General features: G+C 35.8%; 2 protein-coding genes across 6 annotated transcripts in view; one reads left to right on the forward strand and one right to left on the reverse strand.

Annotated features, from left to right (window-relative positions):
• BCL2L14 (BCL2 like 14) overlaps positions 1 to 25,379 on the forward strand; it is a 287,206-nt gene that overhangs the window by 60,827 nt on the left and 201,000 nt on the right. The window lies entirely within an intron of this gene.
• Positions 1 to 25,379, reverse strand: part of LRP6 (LDL receptor related protein 6) — a 183,989-nt gene that overhangs the window by 11,635 nt on the left and 146,975 nt on the right. For all 5 annotated transcript variants that reach the window (XM_082348830.1, XM_082348829.1, XM_082348831.1 and 2 more), the window contains 7 exons: positions 24,616 to 24,827; positions 23,551 to 23,741; positions 11,970 to 12,179; positions 9,672 to 9,797; positions 4,966 to 5,202; positions 4,180 to 4,290; positions 251 to 481 (listed from right to left, as the gene is read on the reverse strand). In XM_082348830.1, the coding sequence (XP_082204956.1) occupies positions 251 to 481; positions 4,180 to 4,290; positions 4,966 to 5,202; positions 9,672 to 9,797; positions 11,970 to 12,179; positions 23,551 to 23,741; positions 24,616 to 24,827 (1,318 nt within the window). The remainder of the gene's footprint in view (positions 1 to 250; positions 482 to 4,179; positions 4,291 to 4,965; positions 5,203 to 9,671; positions 9,798 to 11,969; positions 12,180 to 23,550; positions 23,742 to 24,615; positions 24,828 to 25,379) is intronic.

Here is a 25,379-nt window from a genome sequence, read left to right on the forward strand (position 1 = left end):
ATATATAAATGCTTGTATGTGCATATATTTGCTTTATATCCTTTGGCAATTTCTACCAAACCATACCTAAGGACTTCTGTGTAAAGAGAAGGTGCTAAAAGTAAAAGAGAACATTTGTTCTTATAATTGTTTAAACCCAAAGCGGTCTACGTTGAAATAGACTGTAGGCAGTATTCTGTTTCCATCATGGAAACGTGGCAATCTTGCCAGGACCCAAGACTTGACTCTCAATGGATCAGCCTCAGCTCACCTGGAAGAGATCCTGACAAAGAGCTTGGGTGTGGCACATAACCAAGGGGCACAGAAGCTGGTCCATGAACTACATAGTCATTAGTCATGGTTTCCCCATCGCCCTTCATACGTGGACACAACATCCTCTGGCAAATAAAGTATATGGTTCCAGACACAAAAATGGTAACAATTACTCCAATAACTGAACCAACTGTATTGGTGGCCTGTGGTGCTGGCTCCTCAGTTGGATCTAAAATGGGAATGCAGTACAGTTATATAATGGAAAAACAACTGTAGGTTCAAAATAGTAATTAAAAAGAGGGCTTGCAAGCAGAATGTGAGGCTAATGAAGACAACTCATAAACACTTTTCTCTTTTATGAATACATATACATCATGCCCCATGGATATATACATAAACGTCATTGTTAGGAATCAAAACGAATTATCCTTAAGTGAAAACAGACATAGAACAATACATTGGGAAGTATAATTGTAAATCAATAACAAAAATGTTAATTATAGATTTAAACACCACTAAGAAGCTTAAAACCACATATATAGATAAAATCTATCCTACTTCATTCTGTATATCATAAAAATCATATGGTTACTTTGGAATTTCAGAGAAAATTTTAGGGTCAGAAGGGATGGACCTGGAAAAGTCATCAAATGTTTTACCTGGAATGGTAAAGAAGCCAAAATCAGCTCTGAGCTTGATTTTAGGTCTGAAAAGTGACGTTTAGGCCTGGTGAAGAGAAAGTAGAAGCTACAGATGAGCATTAGCTCTCAGGCCCAATATACTGCTGCCTTAAGGGTGAGTCTAGTTGCCTGAGGGCAAGGAATGTAAGGTCTCTGATACTTGAGTACCCGAGGACTCAGAAAGAAAAGCCAGAGCATGAGATGCCCATGGCATCTACCTTCATGGAATCCCTGAGCTATCTGAGGCTTTAGAAGCAGAGGGCATCAATATTAGAGGTAGAGGGAAACAGCAAAAGGGCTCATCAGATTCAGAGCATTACTCTTCTATTCAGAAGGAAAATCCTTCCATTCTGAATAGTCAGACTATATTTCACAACGGCAGATCCTTTAAAAACCTTCCTTCTGCTTCATCTTGCCTCAAAAGCGCCCATCCACACAGCTAACTCACCCTATGATTAAATCCAAGAAAGGAGAGAAAACAACATCACTAAGTTACATAATACGTAGGGGCTGCCAGTCCCATATTACCACCTATGGACTCGGAGGCACAGACTCCTTAGTCCTTGTGAGCAACAGCCCATCTTTCTCATTCCTTTTCAGCACACTGGCATTCCTCTCTAACGCCAACCTTCAAGAAAGAACATTTACACTCACCATCTCCAATTCTTAGTCTCTGGGTCACATCTTAACTCACTGAAATTAGACTTCTGTCCTCACCACCACAATGAAACTAGTCTGCAAAGGTCAAAGTTCTCCTATTTGCCATAGTCAATAAACTCTTCTTCTCACTGACATTTCTCTGCATTCGATATTGCTGACCCCTGTTTTCTTCTCAAAAATGCCTGATCCTTCCAAGATACCACTCTCTCAGTTTTACCATCTGATTATTTGTTCTGTTTCCTCTTCTCGGCTTCATTCTCTTCTGTCTGCCTCAAGTGCAGGTGCTTCCCAGAGTTCTGTCTACCACCTGCTATTTTCCTCCGCTGCTTACTCTCCCTAGGAGATTTCGTCTACTGCCTCAGCTGTGATTAACATTAATAAACTAAAAAGCCCATCTCTCTTGAGCTACAGACCCATATAGTTAACTTTCTGAATAGCTACAATAGGATACTCAATGGGCAACTTTAATGCAACATAATCCAAACTGAACTGGTAGTCACCATCATTTGTCAATGTTTCCTAGATTCCAGGGGTAAGGTAGATCATAAATAAATGATGGCACCTGTAGCAAATTAAAGGAATTTAAATTAAATTTAAAACAAAAATAAACTAACTAAAAATCTACATCAGCTAAACATGACATCCACAGTCAAGATACAAAACGATACTTGGGTTCTTAGTCTCTGCCATATATTCTAGTCTATGACTCCAGTCACTCAATGAGGTAACCTGTGAGTCAACCTAGACTTATCAACTCTAAGTGGTTACCAAACCCTTTTTATTCTATTTCTGGAATAACTTTGAAACCTATCCACTCCCTCCTTTCCACCACCACTGCTCCCCTTGATTTAGACCTCCACCGTCTTCTGCTGGAACTACAATAGCCTCCAAAGCATTATAAAATTATAGGCTGCAAGTCATTAGATGGTAAAAACAACTTAGTGGGTTGAAACCAGCATTTTGAAACAGAAAACTTCAGAATGCGTTCCACACAATATAGGTAAATACTGTTGTATGACACTTTCATTTGTGTGTACTCACATCTTTGTATTCCTCTTGATGTGGTCAAAAGATTTTCAAATCTAAAACCAATCTAAACAATCTCCCTGCCATAATCTTATCACCTCCAGTGCGTCCGCTTTACAGCTTTCACGATTACGGAGCCGTGCCAGTCCTTCACTTAAGTCTCTCAATGGCTCACCATTATTCTGGAGTACTGTCTACACTCGTTAGAGGAAAAGCAGAATCCTTCGTGATCTCACCTTTACATATGCTATCTCCAGCTGACACCCCTCAAGACAGGAGCCTGTGTTTTGGCAGGCCAGTTTACATGTAACTTCTCAAAGGTGCTTGTTTCGCTCTGGCTTTGAGCAGGACAGGACAGTTCCTCTGCCTGGAATGCAATCTCTCCACTTATCCGCATAAGTAACGCTATTCACCGACCAACACCCACCAACCTTATGCACCATTTTTCTAAGACGTTTTCCCTGATGAACCCCATCTTCATTCCTAAAGATCTGACTACTCTCTTATTTGTGCTAATCCTTGTATAGAGTTCTACTATAGCACATTTAATATCACTTATCACACTCCTTTATCAAGTACCTACTATGAGCCAAGCTGTATGTTTTATATACATTAAATCATTTAATTTTCTCACAACAGCCATGCTAAATATTATCTTCATTTTAAAGATGGAGAAACTGAGGCCTAACAAGAGCAAATAAATGCTGGTAAGCGGTGAAGTTAGAATTCAAATCCATCTCTGCCTGGCTTTAAAATCCCTCTTCTTACTACTACCTCCAACCACAGAGGACTTTGAGAACCTTGGTACAGGTACATGCATCCTCAGCACACAGTAGGTATTCAGCACATGTTTGCTGAATAAATGAATAGTTTCAAAAAATTTTAGTGAGTCTCCCATTTGAATTTTGTAAAAATAGCAGCTTAAAGTCTTTGTTAAGATTAAAGAGCTTTAAAATGAGTTCTGTCTAAACTCCACAAAACCAGGGTAGGTAGACCTGGCTTGTGTTGAATTCCATTCAGAACTGTTTGTCAATTTGGGATATATTTTATGGTAGGACATTAGTCAATAGTTATGAACCCTGAAGAAATACAGGTTATTTAGCCTAAGGTCTCTAGACCTAGGGGTGTATGGTGGCTCAAGTAGCCTCAGGCTGCATTTTAAGGAAGCTCTTAAAGTCACTGAGAGACTGGTAGAAAATTACCCAGAAGAAAAATGGGAGATTTTAAACGTGGACCAATGTTCAGAAACTCTTAAGTTTAGACCACTGATTGATTTCTACATATCTAAACTGAGAATTTCCTAACTTTAGTTTTGGCAAAACAATATTCTTTTCTGATGCTTTACTAAATGTTTCTGTGAAGATTTTTGTACATAAGAAAACTACTGTCTTTAAGAAATTATTAAATATAAAACGTAAGAAATCCCTGGTACAAATAACTAACTAACTTGTTTCTTAACAAGGAAATACTGGTTGTAAGTGAACCTCACACATAAAGAAAAGGAAAAGTACTTTAAAAATTCTCCCTTAAGAGTAATAAACATGGTTTTAGTCATACTTACAACAATCCAGTTCATCTGATTTGTCGCTGCAATCTAAATTATGATCACATTTCTTGTGTTTTCCAATGCACTGACCATTGGCACAGCGGAATTGATCAATTAAACAAAGCACTGAGGAAAAAAATGCAAATAGTTTTCTTATTTTTGCTACCATGTAAAGGTAAACTCTGGCAAAAGTCAAAAAGTGCTTTCTGGGTGCAAATGAAAAACAAATTAGACTTTTAGAGAAAACTTACAAATTATTCTCTGGGGATTTCAACTGGTCCAGAGAAAAGACAAAGGAATCCAGCACAAAACTTCCTATTTTGTCCTTTACGCTAAATTTCATCTTTCACTAATAATTCTGTCAAGAATTAAAGAATTCTACATGCATTTCTGGACACTAAAAATTTCCAGAGAATTTGTTTGTTTTTTGTTTTTGTCGTGGTTGTTTTTTACTGTGTTAAAGGTTAGCAGATAAAAGAAGAAAATATGAAATTATTTTACGTTGTAATAAATAAATCCACTAACTGAGAGCTCACTGGAAACAAGGACTAGTTTTACATACTGAAGGTCTAATGTTTTGGCCTCATTTCTCAACTTGCAAAGCTTATTAACGTGTATAAACCTTACGCATGTTAAGTGAATTAAAACAATTTAGAACATGCTACTATGTTTAGAAATAATAAAGTCAAATACACTTGAAAAACCCCAAATCTACCGCTGAATGAGCCAAAGCAATACTCTGAATTTCAAACAACTTAATTGAAAAAGGACTCCATAACCAGGCCTAGGGGTTTCGGATACCTTCACAGCTCTTCTCATCTGACTTATCCTGGCAGTTGGCATCTCCATTGCATCTCAGGGCACCGTCAATACACTGCCCACTGGCACACTGGAACTGGGACTCTGAGCACACAGGACAATTGAGCTCATCACTGTGATCTTCACACTCAGTAAACCCATCGCACCGCCAAGCCACAGGGATACAGTCAATTTCTCCCGTGAAACAAGTAAACTGCTGAGGAGAACATGTTGGGGGTTCTTCAAATGAACAAGGGGGAGGGGAGTGACAAAAACACAATCACCGTCACACAGAGGTACAAACATTTACACCTGAGAGAAGCCCATTTAATAATTAGCATGTACAAAACACTTCATAATAGATAAAATCTGTAAAGTGTCTCACCGAATCAGAGAAGAAATATAATTTTTACAGTACTTCATTTAGATGCACTAACTTGCAAAACTATTAAGGCAGAAGTTTTCTCATATACTATAATTCAAGTAGGATTACTGTATTTGCAATCCGTTATAATCTCACACATAACCTAGGAATCATCACTATAATCATCGACCTCCAAATATTTTAAAGTTACCTTAGAATTCATTACTTTTCTAGCCCTGAGGTTCTCAAATAATGGTCCACAAACCCCTGGGGGTTCCTAACCTGCGACCTCTTTCAGGGAATTGACAAAAACTATTTTATAATAATATTAACATGTCACTTGCACTGGTGCCACAAAAGGAATGGTGGGTAAAACTCTTGGCACCTTAGCAGATTCAAGGCAATGGCACCAAACTGTACTAGTAGTCAATGCATTCTACATAGTCACATACATACGGGGTGGGGGGCATTGGGGAAGCCAGTTTCATTTAAGAATGTTCTTGATGAATCAGTAAAAATATTAATTACATTAAAATCAATTCTTTGAGTACATGTCTCCTCAATACCGTCTGACAAAATGGGAAGCATGTATAAAGCTCGCGTTGCATACCTCAGCATGATGGTTTCTTAAGGGAAAGCATTCTGAGCTATAAACGCAACCTAAAATGGGACACCCTTCTGATGTGAAAGAACAACTGACAGATAAACTATCAATAGTTGCACTTGGGTATTTGGCAGGAAGTTTTAAAAAAATGAACCAGTGAATCAATTATTTCAAGGAAAACAATAGCAAATCATAACACTGTACTTCTGTGGCAAATTATAACACTGGAACTTTCAATCAGAAATTATAATTTTGGAAGACCTATATCCAAAACTGTAAACTTGACAGACTCCTAGTACTTAAATATTTTTATGATGAGATTGGTGGTAATATTATTTTTTTCGATACTATATAATGAAACGCATCAAAATCTGAAGATCTGGGAATTTCTGAGTGGAATTCTAATATTTCCAAATGACCAACGTGTAAGGTTACAAAATAGTGCATGGGTAAAATATCCATTCTGAGCACAAGATAAATTAACAGATTTCAACATAAGAGACTATGAAAAGTGAACTGATACGGTTTCAAATTCCACATTACAACTAAACCTATAGAAAACGACCACTTGTCAAGATTTGGTGTAGAATTCAAGATGAATGTACATAATTATTTGAAAAGGCTATGTTATAGTCCTCCATTTTCCTCATATCTGTATGAGGCCAAATTTCTTCATGTACTTCAACAAAACTATGTACTACAACAGACTGAATGCAGAAGTAGACATGAGAATCTAGCCCAACATTAAAGAGATTTACAAAAATGTAAAAATAATGCCATATTTCTCACTAAAATGATTTTGCTTTAGAAAATACAGTTAATTTTCTTAACAGTTTTAACTTAAGAACATGTAAAGGTTTATTATTGTTATTTTTTAACAAATATTTTTTAAAGTTCTTGGTTTCAAATCCTACTAAGGTAAATACAGATAAATATAACCTATGCAAACAAAAGCTCTCCTCAGCAGTTCTTTAAAATGTAAAAATATGCTGAGACCAGTTTGAGAACTGTCATTCAATCTGAATTCCTTTGTTTTGCAAATGAAGAAACTGAGGTTCAGAGAGGCTAAGTGGATCACCAAGGTCAAAGAGCTTCCTATGAACAAGGGTGATTAAAAAAAAAAAGAGGACTAGAAGGGCAGTCTCCTAACTTTTAGCCCATTGCCTTTACTACTGTACCACTAGCCCACTGACTCCTTTTAAAAACTTATCTGTTAGTAAATTCTCTAGAGAACACAACTTTATTATATGACTATGGATCAGAAAACCTTTTATCCTTAAAATAGAGAATATTGGATAGAGAATAGAGATTATAAGTGAACATTTTACACGGAGAATTTGAGGGATTTTTTAGAGGAAATTTGAGCCTATTATGTATAGAGCACTGTAACAGATCATATGGAGAATAAAAATACATAAAATATGGTCCATGTCCTTAAAGAGCTTTTACTTTGGTTGGGGCTAGGAACACACTAATGAATATAAAACAAATGATTATGTAACTCTGAGCTGCATGGTGCTAACAAGTGCTACAATTCAGAAAAAGGGACAACAGTAACCGCTAGTGAGGGTTTCAAAGATCATGAGGAAGACTCATCAGCTGCACCTTGAAAACGAGAGATTGAGGATGCGCAGGCAAGAAGAAAAATACATCCCTGAAATACCACAAGAAAATCCTCAGAAGCAAAACAAAACAGAACATGTCACAGTGATGTCAAACTCCAAACAGCCACACAGAAATAAAGTGAGCAGACTGGGCAGAGAAATACAAATGAGATGGGCTGGTAAAATAGGCTGAAATGAAAACACATCTTGAAGGTCAAGCAGAGGAATTAAGATTCTGTATTTCATTTACCTCCATTGTAAAATCAATGTTAAGTCACAAGAAAAATCTTGTATAAAAACATCCACTGCAGTTTCACTCTTAATAACAAAAACTGAAAACAATTAAAATGTCCCTCAACACAAGAATAATAAACTGTGGCTTATTTATACAATGAAACATACTACGTAGCAATAAAAAGATAAAAATGACTGATGCACTCCACTATAAGGATGAATCTCAAAAATATTATATTAAGCAAGAGAATCCAGACATAGAGTACGTACGTCATGATTCCTTATATAAAGTTCAAAAACAGGCAAAGCTAAACTATGAGGATGAAAATTTTAAAAGTGGTTACTTCTGGAAGAGAACTGGCTGCTAGGACACAGGGAGCTTTTCTTAATGAAAACACTGTATGTCTAGATTTGGGTGTTGGTAACACCATTGTACACATTTGTTAAAAACTATGCATTTAATAAAACTATGCATTTAATATATACATTAAAAACAATCAATAAATGTGAAGGAAAAAAACACTGGTCTTTTACAGGACATTTTCTAAATGAAAGGTGGTATCTTTGATTCAGTTTTACCTACGTTATCATTACACAAAGGCATATTTTTCTAGGATTTGCCTTATTAGAGCAATAATCTGGCACCCTGACATGGAAACACTTGTTTTTTTTTTTTTTAATTGTGGTAAAATATATGTAACAAGTTTACCACTTTAGCCATTTAAAAATATACAGTTCAGTGGCATTAAATATATTCACATTGTTGTGTAATGCCTGCTATTTTGGGGAGAGATACTTCAAGTACCAGAGCTTAACTTTTACTATGCACATATCTGATCTCCCCGACTAAACTGTATGCTCTGTGTCAAAGAGCTGCAAATCTTCTGCAGTCCAAACAGAGTGCCTCATAGCTGCTACTCAATACATGTTATTTATTTTTTTAAAAAAAACTTAAAGGAAAGTTAGAAGAATAAAATATTCTTATAATACCATCTTATCAATAATTTTTATATTTTGAGTGTAAGCCCTTTCAATCTTTGTTCACAGAAATACGTTTTTTACGTAATTCTCATCATAGTAGAAAACGCAATTTAAAAATTTTTTTTCCACTTGCAGCAAATTTTGGCTACATTTTTACATCAGCTTATGCTCATAATGTTTAATAGCTATATAAACTCAGTTATTTTACTAACTTTCCTATCATTAGAAATTGTTTTTAAATTTCTGTCACTGTAGAGAATAGTCTTTTTCCTTCAGTTGAATTAACTTAGAATCATCCCCGAGAGGAGAATTTCTGAATTAAGGGAATAAATATTATAATGGCATTTGAAGCTACCATACTTTGCTTTAACAAAGGAATATACCAATCTCTTATGGTCCCATGAGTGACTGAACCAATTTCACTACAACATTATTACTACTCAGTGATATCTTTAAAAAAAAATTTTTTTTTTTTTTTTGGCTAGGTAAGTAAGAGAAACAACAGGGAACTGCTGATAGAACTGAACAAAAGAGTATTCTTTTCACTGGACACACTCCCAGCAATGACAATATAAACTGATAGAATCTAGGATTCAGTGGATGGAGACTATAGGAGGCAGAATTAATTCACCTTGTTACCCTTTGGGGTGGGAAAAGCTACTTTTTTATTAGGAAATAGACTCATTCACAGTTATGAGTTTCCCCTTTTGCCTTAGTCCCAGGGTTGGGTTACACCTATCACTTGTCATGATGAATTCACTCTTAGAATAATCCAAAAGCCTAGTATAGTGCAGAAAATGAAATATAAGTAAGCAATCAAGTTAGAAGAAAGCAATTTCACTGTCAAATCAAAGAATGCTAGACTAAGTTTTGGAACATGATTGGCATTTAGACTTTCAGAAAAAAATAATAACATATTTACCTCCACATAGTAGCTCATCTTGAAGCAGAACCAAGTGCATGGGGCAGGAGCACCTTGTAGTACCATCTCCCTTTACAAGACAAATATGTGAACAGCCACCATTATCCTGAGTACAAGGGTGCTGTCCTGCAAAGAGAAGAGAGAAGAGAGAAGAGAAGAAGAGCAGAGAAGAGAAGAGAAAAAAGAAAGGAAAGAAAAAGAAAGAACGGAAAAAGAAAAGGAAGGGAGGGAGGAAGAAGGAAGAACAGCCCAGCCAAAATCAATTATTTTTGAGTTACCAACAAAACTAAATGTAAAATCCCTTTGAATTTTATTTCCACACAATATAATTTCTCACCCCATCCCTACACAATCTACAAGGAGGATAACAATTTAAAACACAAAATACTTATATCTAACCACTGTCTTTACATATTTATACATAAAATATTTTACACTATTTAAAGTAAGGTAACGGTACAGCTCATGTTAATTTTTGTGAATAAGAAAATCTGATTATTCAAACTAAAAAAATTGCTAGGGAGAATGCTGAAACTTGGATATTATTCTCTTTAAAATATAAAAACTCTTCTAAAGATTTTTAACTCCGAAATTCTACCTGAGAGATAAGATGATTTCACTCAAAAAGTATACTCCAATGAGGAACCTGCTGAAAATTAGAGTTATTAGAAGAAAAAACAAGTTCATGTGAATCTAACCACCCAGAGACAATCAAAATTATTTGCTTGGTCAACTGCAAAAGAACTTGCAATGTTACAAATGTTTAATTTCCTCATATTTGGGTTAAATTAAATAAATACACTGTCAGGCACATTTCAAAGTCTGTCTCATAAGTTGTATTTAATGAAATCATTGTTTTGACTTTGCTACTTAGCTCGTGTCAAAAGCAACTTGACAGGTGTCATCCCAGTAGCCACCCATTTATTATGTGACTCTTTTCTCAGTAACACATCAATCCTGCTTCAGTGTGTGTTGATGAGATTGAGGGAGCCAGCTCTGTACAAATGAGCAGCTGTGTGATACTACACATATGTGTAGTATCACACAAAGCAGACACCCCAGTCCTTGTATTAGGATGTACAACCTATATAGCAGTTTCTCAACCTTTTAATTCATGACACTTTTCATAAACAGCAATCCCATTTTCTTTAATGTTATTAGAAATTTGAAAAAAAAAAGTTTTTCTAAATATAAACCCATATTTAAATGTTAAATTTTAAAGATATTCCCCCTGAAATTCTGAAAACCTTCATTGAGATTTTTCTGCAATAAAATGTTCATCTCAACTGAATAAATAACCTAGCCATTATATCATCTCTACCTTATTTCTATTAAATATTCAGCATGAATTATATGTCATAACATAGGATGACAACAATTCTAACTTTCTAAATCTCAAATACCTCCTAACTTAACTTCTAAGTTCATGAACAGTGACAACACAATGAAGACTTGAACAAGCTACGGTGCTCTCATTCCTCTTCCCTCCTTTCATACTCCAATTCATTTCTGAAGCATTGTGCCAAGAAGTTAAGGAGTTTCAATACTTCTCTCATTAGTCCTCCATACAACATTTGCATTCCTGATATACTGTATAAGACCTATAGCAGTGATTGCTAGGAAGGCACATTTGATGACAAACACATATTAACAAGAGTTAATAGTATTACATAAACACACGTTAACTAGGCCAAGATGACTAGTCATTCTCAAAAGTTTTCAGTAAGATAAAAAAATAATTTATGGCCACTTTTCTAAGCTAGAATTGAAAAACTTATCCAAGAGCGGAAAAAACAAGCTCTTATTAAACACAGTCTTTTCTAAGTTTACACACTAAATTTTAGTTTGTTTTGCTTTTGCTTAAGAATAGGTTTATTTCCATAATAGCTATAGTCATCATTATATAAATGTAACTTTTGCTTTTGTTGAAACCATGGGGATGTACATGGAACAAAAGAAATATATGCTGTATACCAATATTCTTAAAAGGGCTGAAGGAGAGAAAGAAAAAACATGACAAGCAGAGTCCTTGCTATACCTGGGGAAATTCTTGAAAATGAGCAATACCACTCCTTTCCCCCACTCCTGCTTCATGAGGAAAAGGTATTTCACATGAAAAAGTTCCCAGGTGAATATAAGGCTTTAAAAACATGAAGAGTTAAAAAAAAAAAAGGCAAAACTAATAGTGTATGAAAATCTTAAAGATAAATAAGAAGACACAAAACAACATCTTAATTTTATATCATTTCTTACAACAAACATGAATCTTGCGATTAGCAGTACACCACCAACACTTACTATATTCCTGAAGATTCAGCTCCTTTACAGCATGAATGTCACTAAGCTGGGCAATTCGAGCCTGGACTTTGGTTCTACCCTCTCGACCTGTCATGTCAATTTTTTCAATCATCTGCTGCTGCTTATCAATCCAATATAGCCAGTTTTCAAACACAGTTAGTCCCACAGGCTGCAGAATGTTGGAGTCTTCTAATACTATCCGGTTGGCACCTTGGAAAGGAGAACATTCAACAGAAATGATGCATGTGGGTCAAGTCATACGTTCAACAGCTATTTACTGAAAACCAGTTAGATTTTTAAAGTACTGAAAAGGAAAATATGATAAGCTCTCTACAAGAAAACTTAAAAATCATTCTGAGAAGAAAAGATATATACATACCAGAAAACAGGTAACAGACTAGACATCCAAGTGCAATCAAGAGCAAATAAGCATCCAATACATAGTAGATACTAAGTTCATAGAAATGTAGAAAAGAACTTGAGTCGCTTTCAAAAATTTTTTAAAGCACAGTCCATCTTTCAAATTAAGTCTTATCAAACTCTCTAACATGTATAACACACAAAAACAGTACTTCTCTGGATGAAGCAGTGGTGCTGGGCCGAGAGCTCTGTGTTCTCGGCTTCCCCCACCTGCCGAGCACACCCAAGGCATCTGTGAAGAACACCACCCTCACCCACCGGGCCACTCAGAACACAGGAAAAAGGACTCAAAGGTTACCTGGTTCAAGCTTCACCTCAAAATAATATTTCTACAACACCCCAGACACAGAGCCATCCAGACTCTGAAGAGGCAGCCTATTCTACTGCTGAACTAGGAGAAAGTTCTTTCACATAGTGTGCTGAAATCTGTGCCCCACTGCCCACCCCCATAGCTTCTCCCTCATTCAAAAAGAATAAAATACATTAATTCTTTCTCTCTTCCTCCTAATCATCCTTCAAATATCTATAGAACTTTTCCCTGGCCCTAGGTGTTTGATCAAAGAAAGACATTAGCTTAATACTTTGGAAATATCATGGAAAGTTCCAGGAAAGAGGCAAGCATAAAGCTAAGTTTTAATAAATGGAGAAAAGTGGGGAGATATTACGGATTAGAAGGCACCGCCTAAGTCAACATTCAGATTCATGGTGGGTTAAACACAAGTCTACTTAAGCTCCCTCTTAAAAATCTACTAAAACGATGGTAAAAAATGAAGGCATAAACCCATAAGGACAAATGGGACAGAAGAGTAGAAAAGCGATATAAAATTTACAAGTTGGAGAACAGACAGACAACAGATCAAGAATTTTAGCCTACTATGAATCTCCTTTCAAGAAGCTAACAGAGGATGTGATCTATCACGAAAAAGGAATTAACGAAAGAAACGGAATCTGGGAAACAGCAGGTTCAGCACCAAGGAGACTGGCAAGTACATTCCCAGGATAACGGTGAAAGAAAGTTGGCCTAGAAAGCAAGCAAATCCAGACTGGAGCAAGATGACAAAGAAATTCAGGAGGTACGTCTTCAGTTAAAAAGAAAAAAAGATGGATTGCTTGATGCATCTGCATATACTGAAACAATATTTACATTAGATAAGATTAATTTCAGAGAGAAAAAAAGCTACAGAAGGAAATGTAGCTGATGGTAATATCTTCATAGCCATAAATAACAAATAATTATGAACTTAAAAATTATGATATAACTAAGCTGGGAGGATGGGAGGAGAGTTCATATAGGTATGTTAGGGATATATGGTTTAAGACAGCAAAATCATTTTCTTCCATTAAAAGAAGTCAAATTGTGGTACCTAAAAATTAAAAATCATGAAGCAGCAGTTTTAAACAAGTTATTTTAAACTATCAGAGATGCCTCTGAGAGTAGGAACTGAGAGGAGGAAGGAGTAGGGCAGTAGACTTGGTTTTTGTAGGCCAATTAGAACCATTTGATTTCTATATCTACATGTATTATTTTGATGAAAATTAAAATTAAATTTAAAATTGTAACACTAAGAGTGATTAAAAAAAGATTAGTTGGTGGTAGTGGAAGGATGGCCTCAATTGGACAACTGGGGAAAATAAGAGGTCAACAGTGTTGCTGGAGGATCCCAGATCTACTGATTTACTCTGATGGCAGTTATAAAACTCTGGATCAGCAATGAAAAGACACATTTATTCAACAATCTAAGCATATACTAAACGCAGTCCAGCATAAAAGCTCTGTAGGAGGCTAAAAATACTAAGTAGAAAGATATCCCATGAAAAAAGTATATGATTATCTGTGAATATATAAGGAAGAGGGGGAAAAAAAACCTACCAACATTATACTAATCTTTTTCAGAAAACGTAAAAAAAGGAAACATTTTTTTTTATGAGGCCAATGTAACCTTGATGGCAAGATGCCAAAAAGTACATTATAAGAAAGGAAAATTATGGGGTAATCTTTCCCAGGAACACAGATGTAAAAATCTTAAACAAAACATTAGCAAATCAAATCCAGCAACATATAAAAGGGATAATGTATCATACCAAGTTTGATTTATTCTAGCAAACTAAGAACAGAAGAGAATTTCCTTAATCTGCTTTTTAAACGTTATCTACAGAAAAACCTTAGCAAACATAAAACCTAATCAAGACGTATTGAATGCTTCCCCCAAATCATGAAAAACAAAAACAAAATGAAACAAAAAAAATCTAAGGATTCTATTATTTTATTCAATATTGTACTGGGGGGTCCCAGTCAGTGTAATAAGGCAACAAAGAAAAAGGACTGGAAAAGAAAAAATAAAACTCTCCTCATTTGTAGACAAATGATTTTGTAACACAGAAAATTATAATTTAGCAAGGTCCCTGGGAACAAGTACAATGTACCAGACCGGGGAAGAAGGGAAAAACTGTATTTCTATATTCCAGCCACAACCAGAAAATGAAATATTAAATATTTAGACTACTCTTTACCACTAGCATTCAAAAGCATTAAATACCAAGGAATAATTCCAATGAAAGACAGGCAAGACCTCTACACAGAAAACTACAAAACACTGAGGGAAATTAAAGTTCTAAATAAATGAGGGATATACCATGTTCATGGTTTAGAATCTAGACTAATATTATAAAGATAACAATTCTCCCTAAATTGATCTATAAATTCAAAGAAAACCAGACAGAATTCTAATAGGTTTTTGCTTTTTGGTGGAAACTCAGAGGCTGATTCTAAAATGTATATGGAAATGCAAAGTGTCAACAATAGCCACGGTAATCTTGAAGAAATACTAAAGATGTACACTGCCAGATAAATTTGTTATAAAGTTTTAATTAAAAACTTTAATTTAATTAAAACTTTAATTTAATTAAAACTTTAAAAACTATGAATTGCAATTCACAGATGAAACATGAATGACCAATAAATTAACCTCAAATTCAAATAGAGAAATGCATATTTTATTAATAATGAGATATACCTTTAAAACTATTGGATTGGTAAAAACTCAGAAGTCTAAAAGTACCAAGTACTGGAGGAGAAACTCATATACTTCTGGTGGGGATTCTAAACTGATATAATCACTTTGGAGAGCAATCTGAATAGACATATTCAAGTTGAATATATACATACCACATTACATAGCAATCCCACTACTAAGTTTAGGCCACAGAGAAATACTCAAATATGTACATAAGAATATACACTGCAGCACTGCTTTTAATGGCAAAAAATTGGAAATAGCAGTTTAGATAGCAGAATAGAGAAACTGTAGGATGATCATACAATGAAATACTATTTAGCACTGAAAATAACTGACAGATTCGTGAATCAAAAGGGATCATCTCAAAACCATGATATATCTGAAAAAAGCAAGCAACAAAAGAATACATGAGACTATTTATACTAATTTTAAAAAGTGAAAAAAAGTTTAAATGTATGTGTGAGTTTACATGGTAGAAAATACACACACACACACACACACACACACACACACAGAGAGAGAGAGACAGAGAGAAAGCAAAACATGCATGGCAAAGAAACACATCAAAAGTTACCTCTGAGGAAAGAGGGAGGAAAACAGAATTGGGGAGGGATACACAAGGGCTTCAAATTCTCCCTAATGCTTTTTTTTTTTCACGAGAGAGAAGGAGGAAGGGAGGTTCAAAAGCAAATATGGCCAAACACTAAGATTTTTTTTAAGCATCTTTGTTAGAGTATAATTGCTTTACAATGGTGTGTTAGTTTCTGCTTTATAACAAAGTGAATCAGTTATACATATACCTATGTCGCCATATCTCTTCCCTCTTGCATCTCCCTCCCTCCCACCCTCCCTATCCCACCCCTCTAGGTGGTCACAAAGCACTGAACTGATCTCCCTGTGCTATGTGGCTGCTTCCCACTAGTTATCTATTTTATGTTTGGTAGTGTATATATGTCCATGCCACTCTCTCACTTTGTCCCAGCTTACACTTCCCCCTCCCTGTATCCTCAAGTCCATTCTCTAGTAGGTCAGCATCTTTATTCCTATCTTGCCCCTAGGTTCTTCTGACCATTTTTTTTCTTTTTTTTTTAGATTCCATATATATGTGTTAGCATACGGTATTTGTTTTTCTCTGACTTACTTCATGCTCTATGACAGTCTCTAGGTCCATCCACCTCACTATAAATAACTCAAGTTTCGTTCCTTTTTATCGCTGAGTACTATTCCATTGTATATATGTGCCATATCTTCTTTATCCATTCGTCTGTCGATGGACACTTAGGTTGCTTCCATGTCCTGGCTATTGTAAACAGAGCTGCAATGAACACTGTGGTACATAACTCTTTTTGAATTATGGTTTTCTCAGGATATATGCCCAGTAGTGGGATTGCTGAGTCGTATGGTAGTTCTATTTTTAGTTTCTTTAGGAACCTCCATACTGTTCTCCATAGTGGCTGTATCAATTTACATTCCCACCAACAGTGCAGGAGGGTTCCCTTTTCTCCACACCCTCTCCAGCATTTGTTTGTAGATTTTTTGATGATGGCCATTCTGACTGGTGTGAGATGGTATCTCATTTTGATTTGCATTTCTCTAATGATTAATGATGTTGAGCATTCTTTCATGTGTTTATTGGCAATTTGTATATCTTCTTTGGAGAAATGTCTATTTAGGTCTTCTGCCCAGTTTTGGATTGGGTTGTTTGTTTTTTTTGATATTGAGCTGCATGAACTGCTTGTATGTTTTGGAGATTAATCCTTTGTCAGTTGCTTCGTTTGCACATATTTTCTCCCATTCTGAGGGTTGTCTTTTTGTCTTGTTTATGGTTTCCTTTGCTGTGCAAAAGCTGTTAAGTTTCATTAGGTCCCATTTGTTTATTTTTGTTTTTATTTCCATTTCTCTATGAGCTGGGTCAAAAAGGATCTTGCTGTGATTTATGTCATAGAGTGTTCTGCCTATGTTTTCCTCTAAGAGTTTGATGGTGTCTGGTATACATTTAGGTCTTTAATCCATTTTGAGTTTATTTTTGTGTATGGTGTTAGGGAGTGTTCTAATTTCATTCTTTTACATGTAGCTGTCCAGTTTTCCCAGCACCACTTACTGAAGAGGCTGTCTTTTCTCCACTGTATATGCCTGCCTCCTTTATCAAAGATAAGGTGACCATATGTGCGTGGGTTTATCTCTGGGCTTTCTACCCTGTTCCATTGATCTATATTTCTGTTTCTGTGCCAGTACCATACTGCCTTGATTACTGCCGCTCTGTAGTATAGTCTGAAGTCAGGGAGCCTGGTTCCTCCAGCTCTGATTTTCTTTCTCAAGATTGCTTTGGCTATTCGGGGTCTTTTGTGTTTCCATACAAATTGTGAAATTTTTTGTTCTAGTTCTGTGAAAAATGTCATTGGTAGTTTGATAGGGATTGCATTGAATCTGTAGATTGCTTTGGGTAGTAGAGTCATTTTCACAATGTTGATTCTTCCAATCAAAGAACATGGTATATCTCTCCATCTATTTGTATCATCTTTAATTCCTTTCATCAGTGTCTTATAATTTTCTGCATACAGGTCTTTTGTCTCCTTAGGTAGGTTTATTCCAAGATATTTTATTCTTTTTGTTGCAGTGGTAAACGGGAGTGTTTTCTTAATTTCACTTTCAGATTTTTCGTCATTAGTGTATAGAAATGCAAGAGATTTCTGTGCATTAATTTTGTATCCTGCTACTTTACCAAATTCATTGATTAGCTCTAGTAGTTTTGTGGTAGCATCTTTAGGATTCTCTATGTTTGGTATCATGTCATCTGCAAACAGTGACAGCTTTACTTCTTCTTTTCCAATTTGGATTCCTTTTATTTTTCTTCTCTGATTGTTGTGGCTAAAACTTCCAAAACTCTGTTGAATAATAGTGGTGAGAGTGGGCAACCTTGTCTTGTTCCTGATCTTAGTGGAAATGGTTTCAGTTTTTCACCACTGAGGACGATGTTGGCTGTGGGTTTGTCATATATGGCCTTTATTATGTTGAGGAAAGTTCCCTCATGCCTACTTTCTGGAGGGTTTTTATCATAAATGGGTGTTGAATTTTGTCGAAAGCTTTCTCTGCATCTATTGAGATGATCATATGGTTTTTCTCCTTCAATTTGTTAATATGGTGTATCACATTGATTGATTTGCGTATATTGAAGAATCCTTGCATTCCTGGGATAAACCCCACTTGATCATAGTGCATGATCCTTTTAAAGTGCTGTTGGATTCTGTTTGCTACTATTTTGTTAAGGATTTTTGCATCTATGTTCATCCGTGATATTGGCCTGTAGTTTTCTTTCTTTGTGACATCTTTGTCTGGTTTTGGTATCAGGGTGATGGTGGCCTCGTAGAATGAGTTTGGGAGTGTTCCTCCCTCTGCTATATTTTTGAAGAGTTTGAGAAGGATATGTGTTAGCTCTTCTCTAAATGTTTGATAGAATTCGCCTGTGAAGCCATCTGGTCCTGGGCTTTTGTTTGTTGCAAGGTTTTTAATCACAGTTTCAATTTCAGTGCTTGTGATTGGTCTGTTCATATTTTCTATTTCTTCCTGGTTCAGGCTGAGAAGGTTGTGCATTTCTAAGCATTTATCCATTTCTTCCAGGTTGTCCATTTTATTGGCATATAGTTGTAGTAATCTCTCATGATCCTTTGTATTTCTGCAGTGTCAGTTGTTACTTCTCCTTTTTCATTTCTAATTCTATTGATTTGAGTCTTCTCCCTTTTTCTCTTGATAAGTCTGGCTAATGGTTTATCAATTTTGTTTATCTTCTCAAAGAGCCAGCTTTTAGTTTTATTGATCTTTGCTATCGTTTCCTTCATTTTTTTTTTCATTTTTTTCTGATCTGATCTTTATGGTTTCTTTCCTTCTGCTAACTTTGGGGTTTTTTGTTCTTCTTTCTCTAATTGCTTTAGGTGTAAGGTTAGGTTGTTTATTTGAGATGTTTCTTGTTTCTTGAGGTAGGATTGTATTGCTATAAACTTCCCTCTTAGGACTGCTTTTGCTGCATCCCATAGGTTTTGGGTCATTGTGTTTTCATTGTCATTTGTTTCTAGGTATTTTTTGATTTCCTCTTTGATTTCTTTAGTGAGCTCTTGGTTATTAAGTAGTGTGATGTTTAGCCTCCATGTGTTTGTATTTCTTACAGATTTTTTCCTGTAATTGATATCTAGTCTCATAGCATTGTGGTTGGAAAAGATACTTGATACGATTTCAATTTTCTTAAAGTTACCAAGGCTTGATTTGTGACCCAAGATATGATCTATGCTGGAGAATGTTCCATGAGCACTTGAGAAGAATGTGTATTCTGCTGTTTTTGGATGGAATGTCCTATAAATATCAATTAAGTCCATCTTGTTTAATGTATCATTTAAAGCTCGTGTTTCCTTATTTATTTTCATTTTGGATGATGTGTCCATTGTTGAAAGTGGGGTGTTAAAGTCCCCTACTATAATTGTGTTATTGTCGAGTTCCCCTTTTATGGCTGTTAGTATTTGTTCTTATGTATATTGAGGTGCTCTTATGTTGGGTGCATAAATATTTACAATTGTTATATCTTCTTCTTGGATTGATCCCTTGATCATTATGTAGTGTCCTTCTTTGTCTCTTGTAATAGTCTTTGTTTTAAAGTCTATTTTGTCTGATATGAGAATTGCTACTCCAGCTTTCTTTTGATTTCCATTTGCATGGAATATCTTTTTCCATCCCCTCACTTTCAGTCTGTATGTATCCTTAGGTCTGAAGTGGGTCTCTTGTAGACAGCATATATACGGGTCTTGTTTTTGTATCCATTCAGCCAGTCTATGTCTTTTGGTTGGAGCATTTAATCCATTTACATTTGAGGTAATTATCGATATGTATGTTCCTATTACCATTTACTTAATTGTCTTGGGTTTATTATTGTAGGTCTTTTCCTTCTCTTGTGTTTCCTGCCTAGAGAAGTTCCTTTAGCATTTGCTGTAAAGCTGGTTTGGTGGTGCTGAATCCTCTTACCTTTTGCTTGTCTGTAAAGCTTTTAATTTCTCCATCAAATCTGAATGAGATCCTTGCTGGGTAGAGTAATCTTGGTTGTAGGTTTTTCTCCTTCATCACTTTAAATATGTCCTGCCACTCCCTTCTGGCTTGCAGAGTTTGTGCTGAAAGATCAGCTGTTAACCTTATGGGGATTCCCTTATGTGTTATTTGTTCAAACACTAAGATTTGACAAAGCTGGATGGCAGATAGTCTATACTTTCTGTATGTTGGAACCATTTCATAATTAAGGGTGGAAAAACAAACAATAAAACATGCATAGACAAAAAAAGAAGCATTAATAACAATAGTGTTTTGTTTACAAGCAGCTCATGCAGCTCAGTATCAAAAAAACAACAACCCAATCCAAAACTGGGCAGAAAACCTAAATAGACATTTTTCCAAAGAAGATATACAGACAGCCAACAAACATATGAAAGAATGCTCAACATCACTAATCATTAGAGAAATGCAAATCAAAACTACAATGAGGTATCACCTCACACCAGTCAGAATGGCCATCATCAAAAAAATCTACAAACAATAAATGCTGGAGACGGTGTGGAGGAAAGGGAACCCTCTTGCACTGTTGGTGGGAATGTAAACTGATACAGCCACTATGGAGAACAGTATGGAGGTTCCTTAAGAAACTAAAAATAGAACTACCATATGACCCAGCAATCCCACTACTGGGCATATACCCTAAGAAAACCATAAATCAAAAAGAGACATGTACCACAATGTTCACTGCAGTTCTATTTACAATAGCCAGGACACAGAATCAACCTAAGTGTCCAACGACAGATGAATGGATAAAGAAGATGTGGCACATATATACAATGGAATATTACTCAGCCATAAAAAGAAATGAAACTGAGTTATTTGTAGTGAGGTGGATGGACCTAAAGTCTGTCATTCAGAGTGAAGTAAGTTAGAAAGAGAAAAACAAATATTGTATGGTAACACATAAATATGGACTCAAAAAAAAAAAAAGGTTATGAAGAACCTAGGGGCAGGACAGGAATAAAGACGCAGACATAGAGAATGGACTTGAGGACATGGGGAGGGGGAAGGGTAAACTGGGACGAAGCGAGAGAGTGGCATGGACTAATATAGACTACCAAATGTAAAATAGGTAGCTAGTGGGAAGCAGCTGCATAGCACAGGGAGATCAGCTCGGTGCTTTGTGACCACCTAGAGGGGTGGGATGGGGGGATGGGATAGGGAGGGTGGGAGGGAGACACAAGAGGGAGGAGATATGGGGATATATGTATACGTATAGCTGATTCACTTTGGTATAAAGCAGAAACTAACAGACCATTGTAAAGCAATTATACTCCAATAAAGATGTTTTAAAAATAAATAAATAATGATAGTGTTTTGGATTTTCTTTTTTTATTTGCTAAACTGTCTTTAATAAACATGTGCCGCTTTTATAACAAAAAATAAACACCATAAACGAAGAGAAGAAATGAAAAGGAAAGACGGGGGAAAACCCACCTTAAATACTAGCAAGAGTTAAAACATTGATATAAATAACTATTATACAAATTAGAGGGGATATAAGAGATACAGGTGATCAGGTAAGGGAAAGCGTATACTCTGCAAGGTGTGTGCACACACACGCAAAGTGAGTGCATGACTGTTTGGAATCAAAGAAGGCATAATGGAAGGGAGGCATTTGAACCTGAAAAGACAGAGTTTCTTAAATTTTTAAACAAGTTACACATATATGCAAAAATATAAAACTTAAATGATACAGAAATAAATACTCTTAACATATTAGTATGCTAACCTTCCACACCTTTCTCACGGTTTATTTGTTTGCATATTTCTCAAGGAATATACATACATACATACCTATATATTTATTAATAGTATACATATTGTGTGTGTGTGTGTGTGTGTGTGTGTGTGTGTGTGTAGTACATACATTTTTGGAGGCAATTTGCCAGTATATATAGTATATAGTGTGTGTGTGTATGTGTATTTATATGTGTGTGTGTGTGTGTATAATATAGTTTTAAATTTTAAATAAAACTAAATCTTAATAAACATTACTATACAACTTAATTTTAAAAATCATCCTTCTATGTCAGTACACACAGATCTACTGAATGACTGTAATATTTACTGAATGACTGTAATATTTCATACCCTTGATATACTAGAATATATTTCTCTGTGATAGACTATTACAAATAATGCTCAGCAAACACTGTTGTACAACGGGGTCAGTGTTTCTGTAAGACAGCTATCTGAAAGAGAAATTTAAAAGCAAATGGCCCTCCGAAAAGGTTCTACCAATTTCCATTTCTACAAAAGTGTATGAGAGCATGCCATTTGCTACCATTCTGGCCAATGTTGGGAATAATCAACATCATATTTTACAACTCTGATATATATAAATAGTGTATTATTTTAATTTCATTTCCCTGATCACTAGTGAGACCACACAGAGTATTTGGACTTCAGAAATTGGGGGTAGGGGAATAAACATGATTGTAAAGAGAGGACCACAGAGAAATGAGAAAGTAAAAAGTATATCTGAAGACAAACAAATTATTTAATTTCGTTAAAACACACTAGGAATGTTAAGATCATCTGAGTTTGAGGATGAGTTTGTGAAAGGAAAATACCAACTTAAGCATTCAACCAGACTTGTTTTCTTCAGGTTATAAGAGTACCCTGAAGGGTTTTTTTAGTATAGTTAGTGACATGATTAAAAACCATGCTTCAGAAAATTAATTTAGGAACAGTGTGTAAACTTTCAGGGGGGAAAAATCAGCAGGCAGGAGACTAATCATAGGCTAGAAGTCAGGCCAGAGATAAGACAAAGTAGAGCAGAAGAATTAGAAAAGGAGAAGAGATGCATTAGAAACATATTATTTACGGAGCCCAAATCAAGAAAATTGGCAAGTTATTAGATAAAAATGGAGTAATCATGTTGATGGTTGAAGAAAAAGTGCTTCCCAACCAACTTGATGCTGACTATTCTTAGTAAATAAAACTGTAAAGAAATGTGTACAAAAATAATACAATAGAAGGAAAATACAAATGCTATTGGTGAATCATCTCAATAACTCAAATCAAAATAAGGAAACACATTTCTTGGGTACCTGAGAGATCACTGCTTTCAATTCGCCGGAGATCTGAATCAGCCCAAAAGAGTTTGCCCAATCTGCTATCAAGAGCTAAAGCAATTGGTTTACTTAAGCCACTGAAAAAGAGGACTTCCCGTTCTGTTCCATCTAAAGCAGCTCGTTCAATTTTGGGAGACCTTTCCTGAAGATTGGTAAAATACATATACCTGAAGAGAAAGGAGGAAACTATAAGTTTACCAAAGTAAGAAATCACACAAAATGAGAATATTGCTGTTAAGACAAAAGGAAGTAAAATAATATTTTTAAATCTTATTTTAAAATGTTTTAGAACATATTTTTTTGAAGGTCATGGGATATATTAATTTCAATAATAGCAACAAAGGGTGCACAGAAGTTCTGAGGGAGTTAACTTTAAGGAATTAATAAAACAAAGTGTTAGATACAGGCAGCCTTATGCTTTTGGAATAATACAATACAATAAAAGAAAATAGCAGTAATCAGAGAGATCTGGGCACAAAATTTTAAATTTCTTCTCTATTAGTCCATTTCATAACTGAAAATAAGTCGTATATGAATCATTTCTTATATTTAACTTCTATAGTTCATCTCTTTCCTGTAACTCCTTTGAAGTAAGCTACTTTCCCTGCTGAATTCCTTATCATTCATTCAGATTCAAGTAAATACAATTCATTAAATGCAAAGCTCTATATTAAATGAAAGAAGGCATATTAGTTCTTATCATAAAAGAACCTAAAATCTAGTAGAAAACATAAGACTGAAAAACAATTAAGTATAAGGTAAATTGGAAGGGACTAAGTATAACTAGAGAGGTACAGACACAGAGCAGTGGGTATTTGAGAGAGGGGAACGTCACATCTGGCTGAGGGTGGGGCAGATCAACGGAAACTTCACGGAGGATGTTACAGTTCAAACAGTCCTGGAGGTATGGGTAGAAATTAGAATTAAAGCAGTAGTGACTAAGGAAGGAAATTCTAGACAGTAAAATCAGGGAAAGCAAGAATATACATGGGCTGAAAAGGAAGGCTGATGAGGGTTTCAGATGCCACCTTAGTAACATACCCTTTTTCTGGGTTTACCACAATGGCTCGAGGTCTGTCTTGCTCGCCTTTTAACACCACTCCAATCGATCGCCCATCTAATCTTGTTACATTAATGACATTGGTGGCCTCGCAAGTCCAATAGATGTAGCGGCTATAAATATCAATGCTGAGGTCATAGGGCTGTATTTCCAGGTTCTGATTCGGAACTGAGCTCACAACCACAGTAAAGCCCTAAGGAAAGAAAAAGAAACACACACAGAAAATTAGATTCCAAGCCAGATAGCTCCGAGGAGATCACTCACAATACTTACACTTATGTGGTCACACACCTGAGAAGGAACTCTCAAGTCTCAAGCAACATTCTTAGTGAACATTTCAAATGTTCCCTTTGGTTATTACGACATAAAGCAGAAGAGCGAGCTGAGGCCATGTTAGTTGCTCTAAGAAGCTGATAGTGCATTGCTCAGAAATGAGAGTGAGAAGGTGGCAGGTGTCCCTGTACACTAGAGACAACTGCGGCTAGAACCACACTCTAGAAATACCCCTAAAGCAGTGGTGTTCAACCAGGGGCGATTCTGCATTTGCAAACGCCTCCACCAGGGGCACTGGCCAATGTCTGGAGACATTTTTGATTGTCACGCCTATGAGACTGTAACTGGCTTCTCGTGGGGAGAGGCCAGGGATGCTGCTAAACATCCTACGACATACACGTCAGGCCTCCACACAAAGAATTATCCAGCCAAAAAGGTCAACAGTGCGGAAGCTGAGAAACTCTGCTCTAGA

This window comes from Balaenoptera borealis (assembly GCF_965194805.1).
Source record: "Balaenoptera borealis genome assembly, chromosome: 13".
Classification (NCBI taxonomy): Eukaryota; Metazoa; Chordata; class Mammalia; order Artiodactyla; family Balaenopteridae; genus Balaenoptera; species Balaenoptera borealis.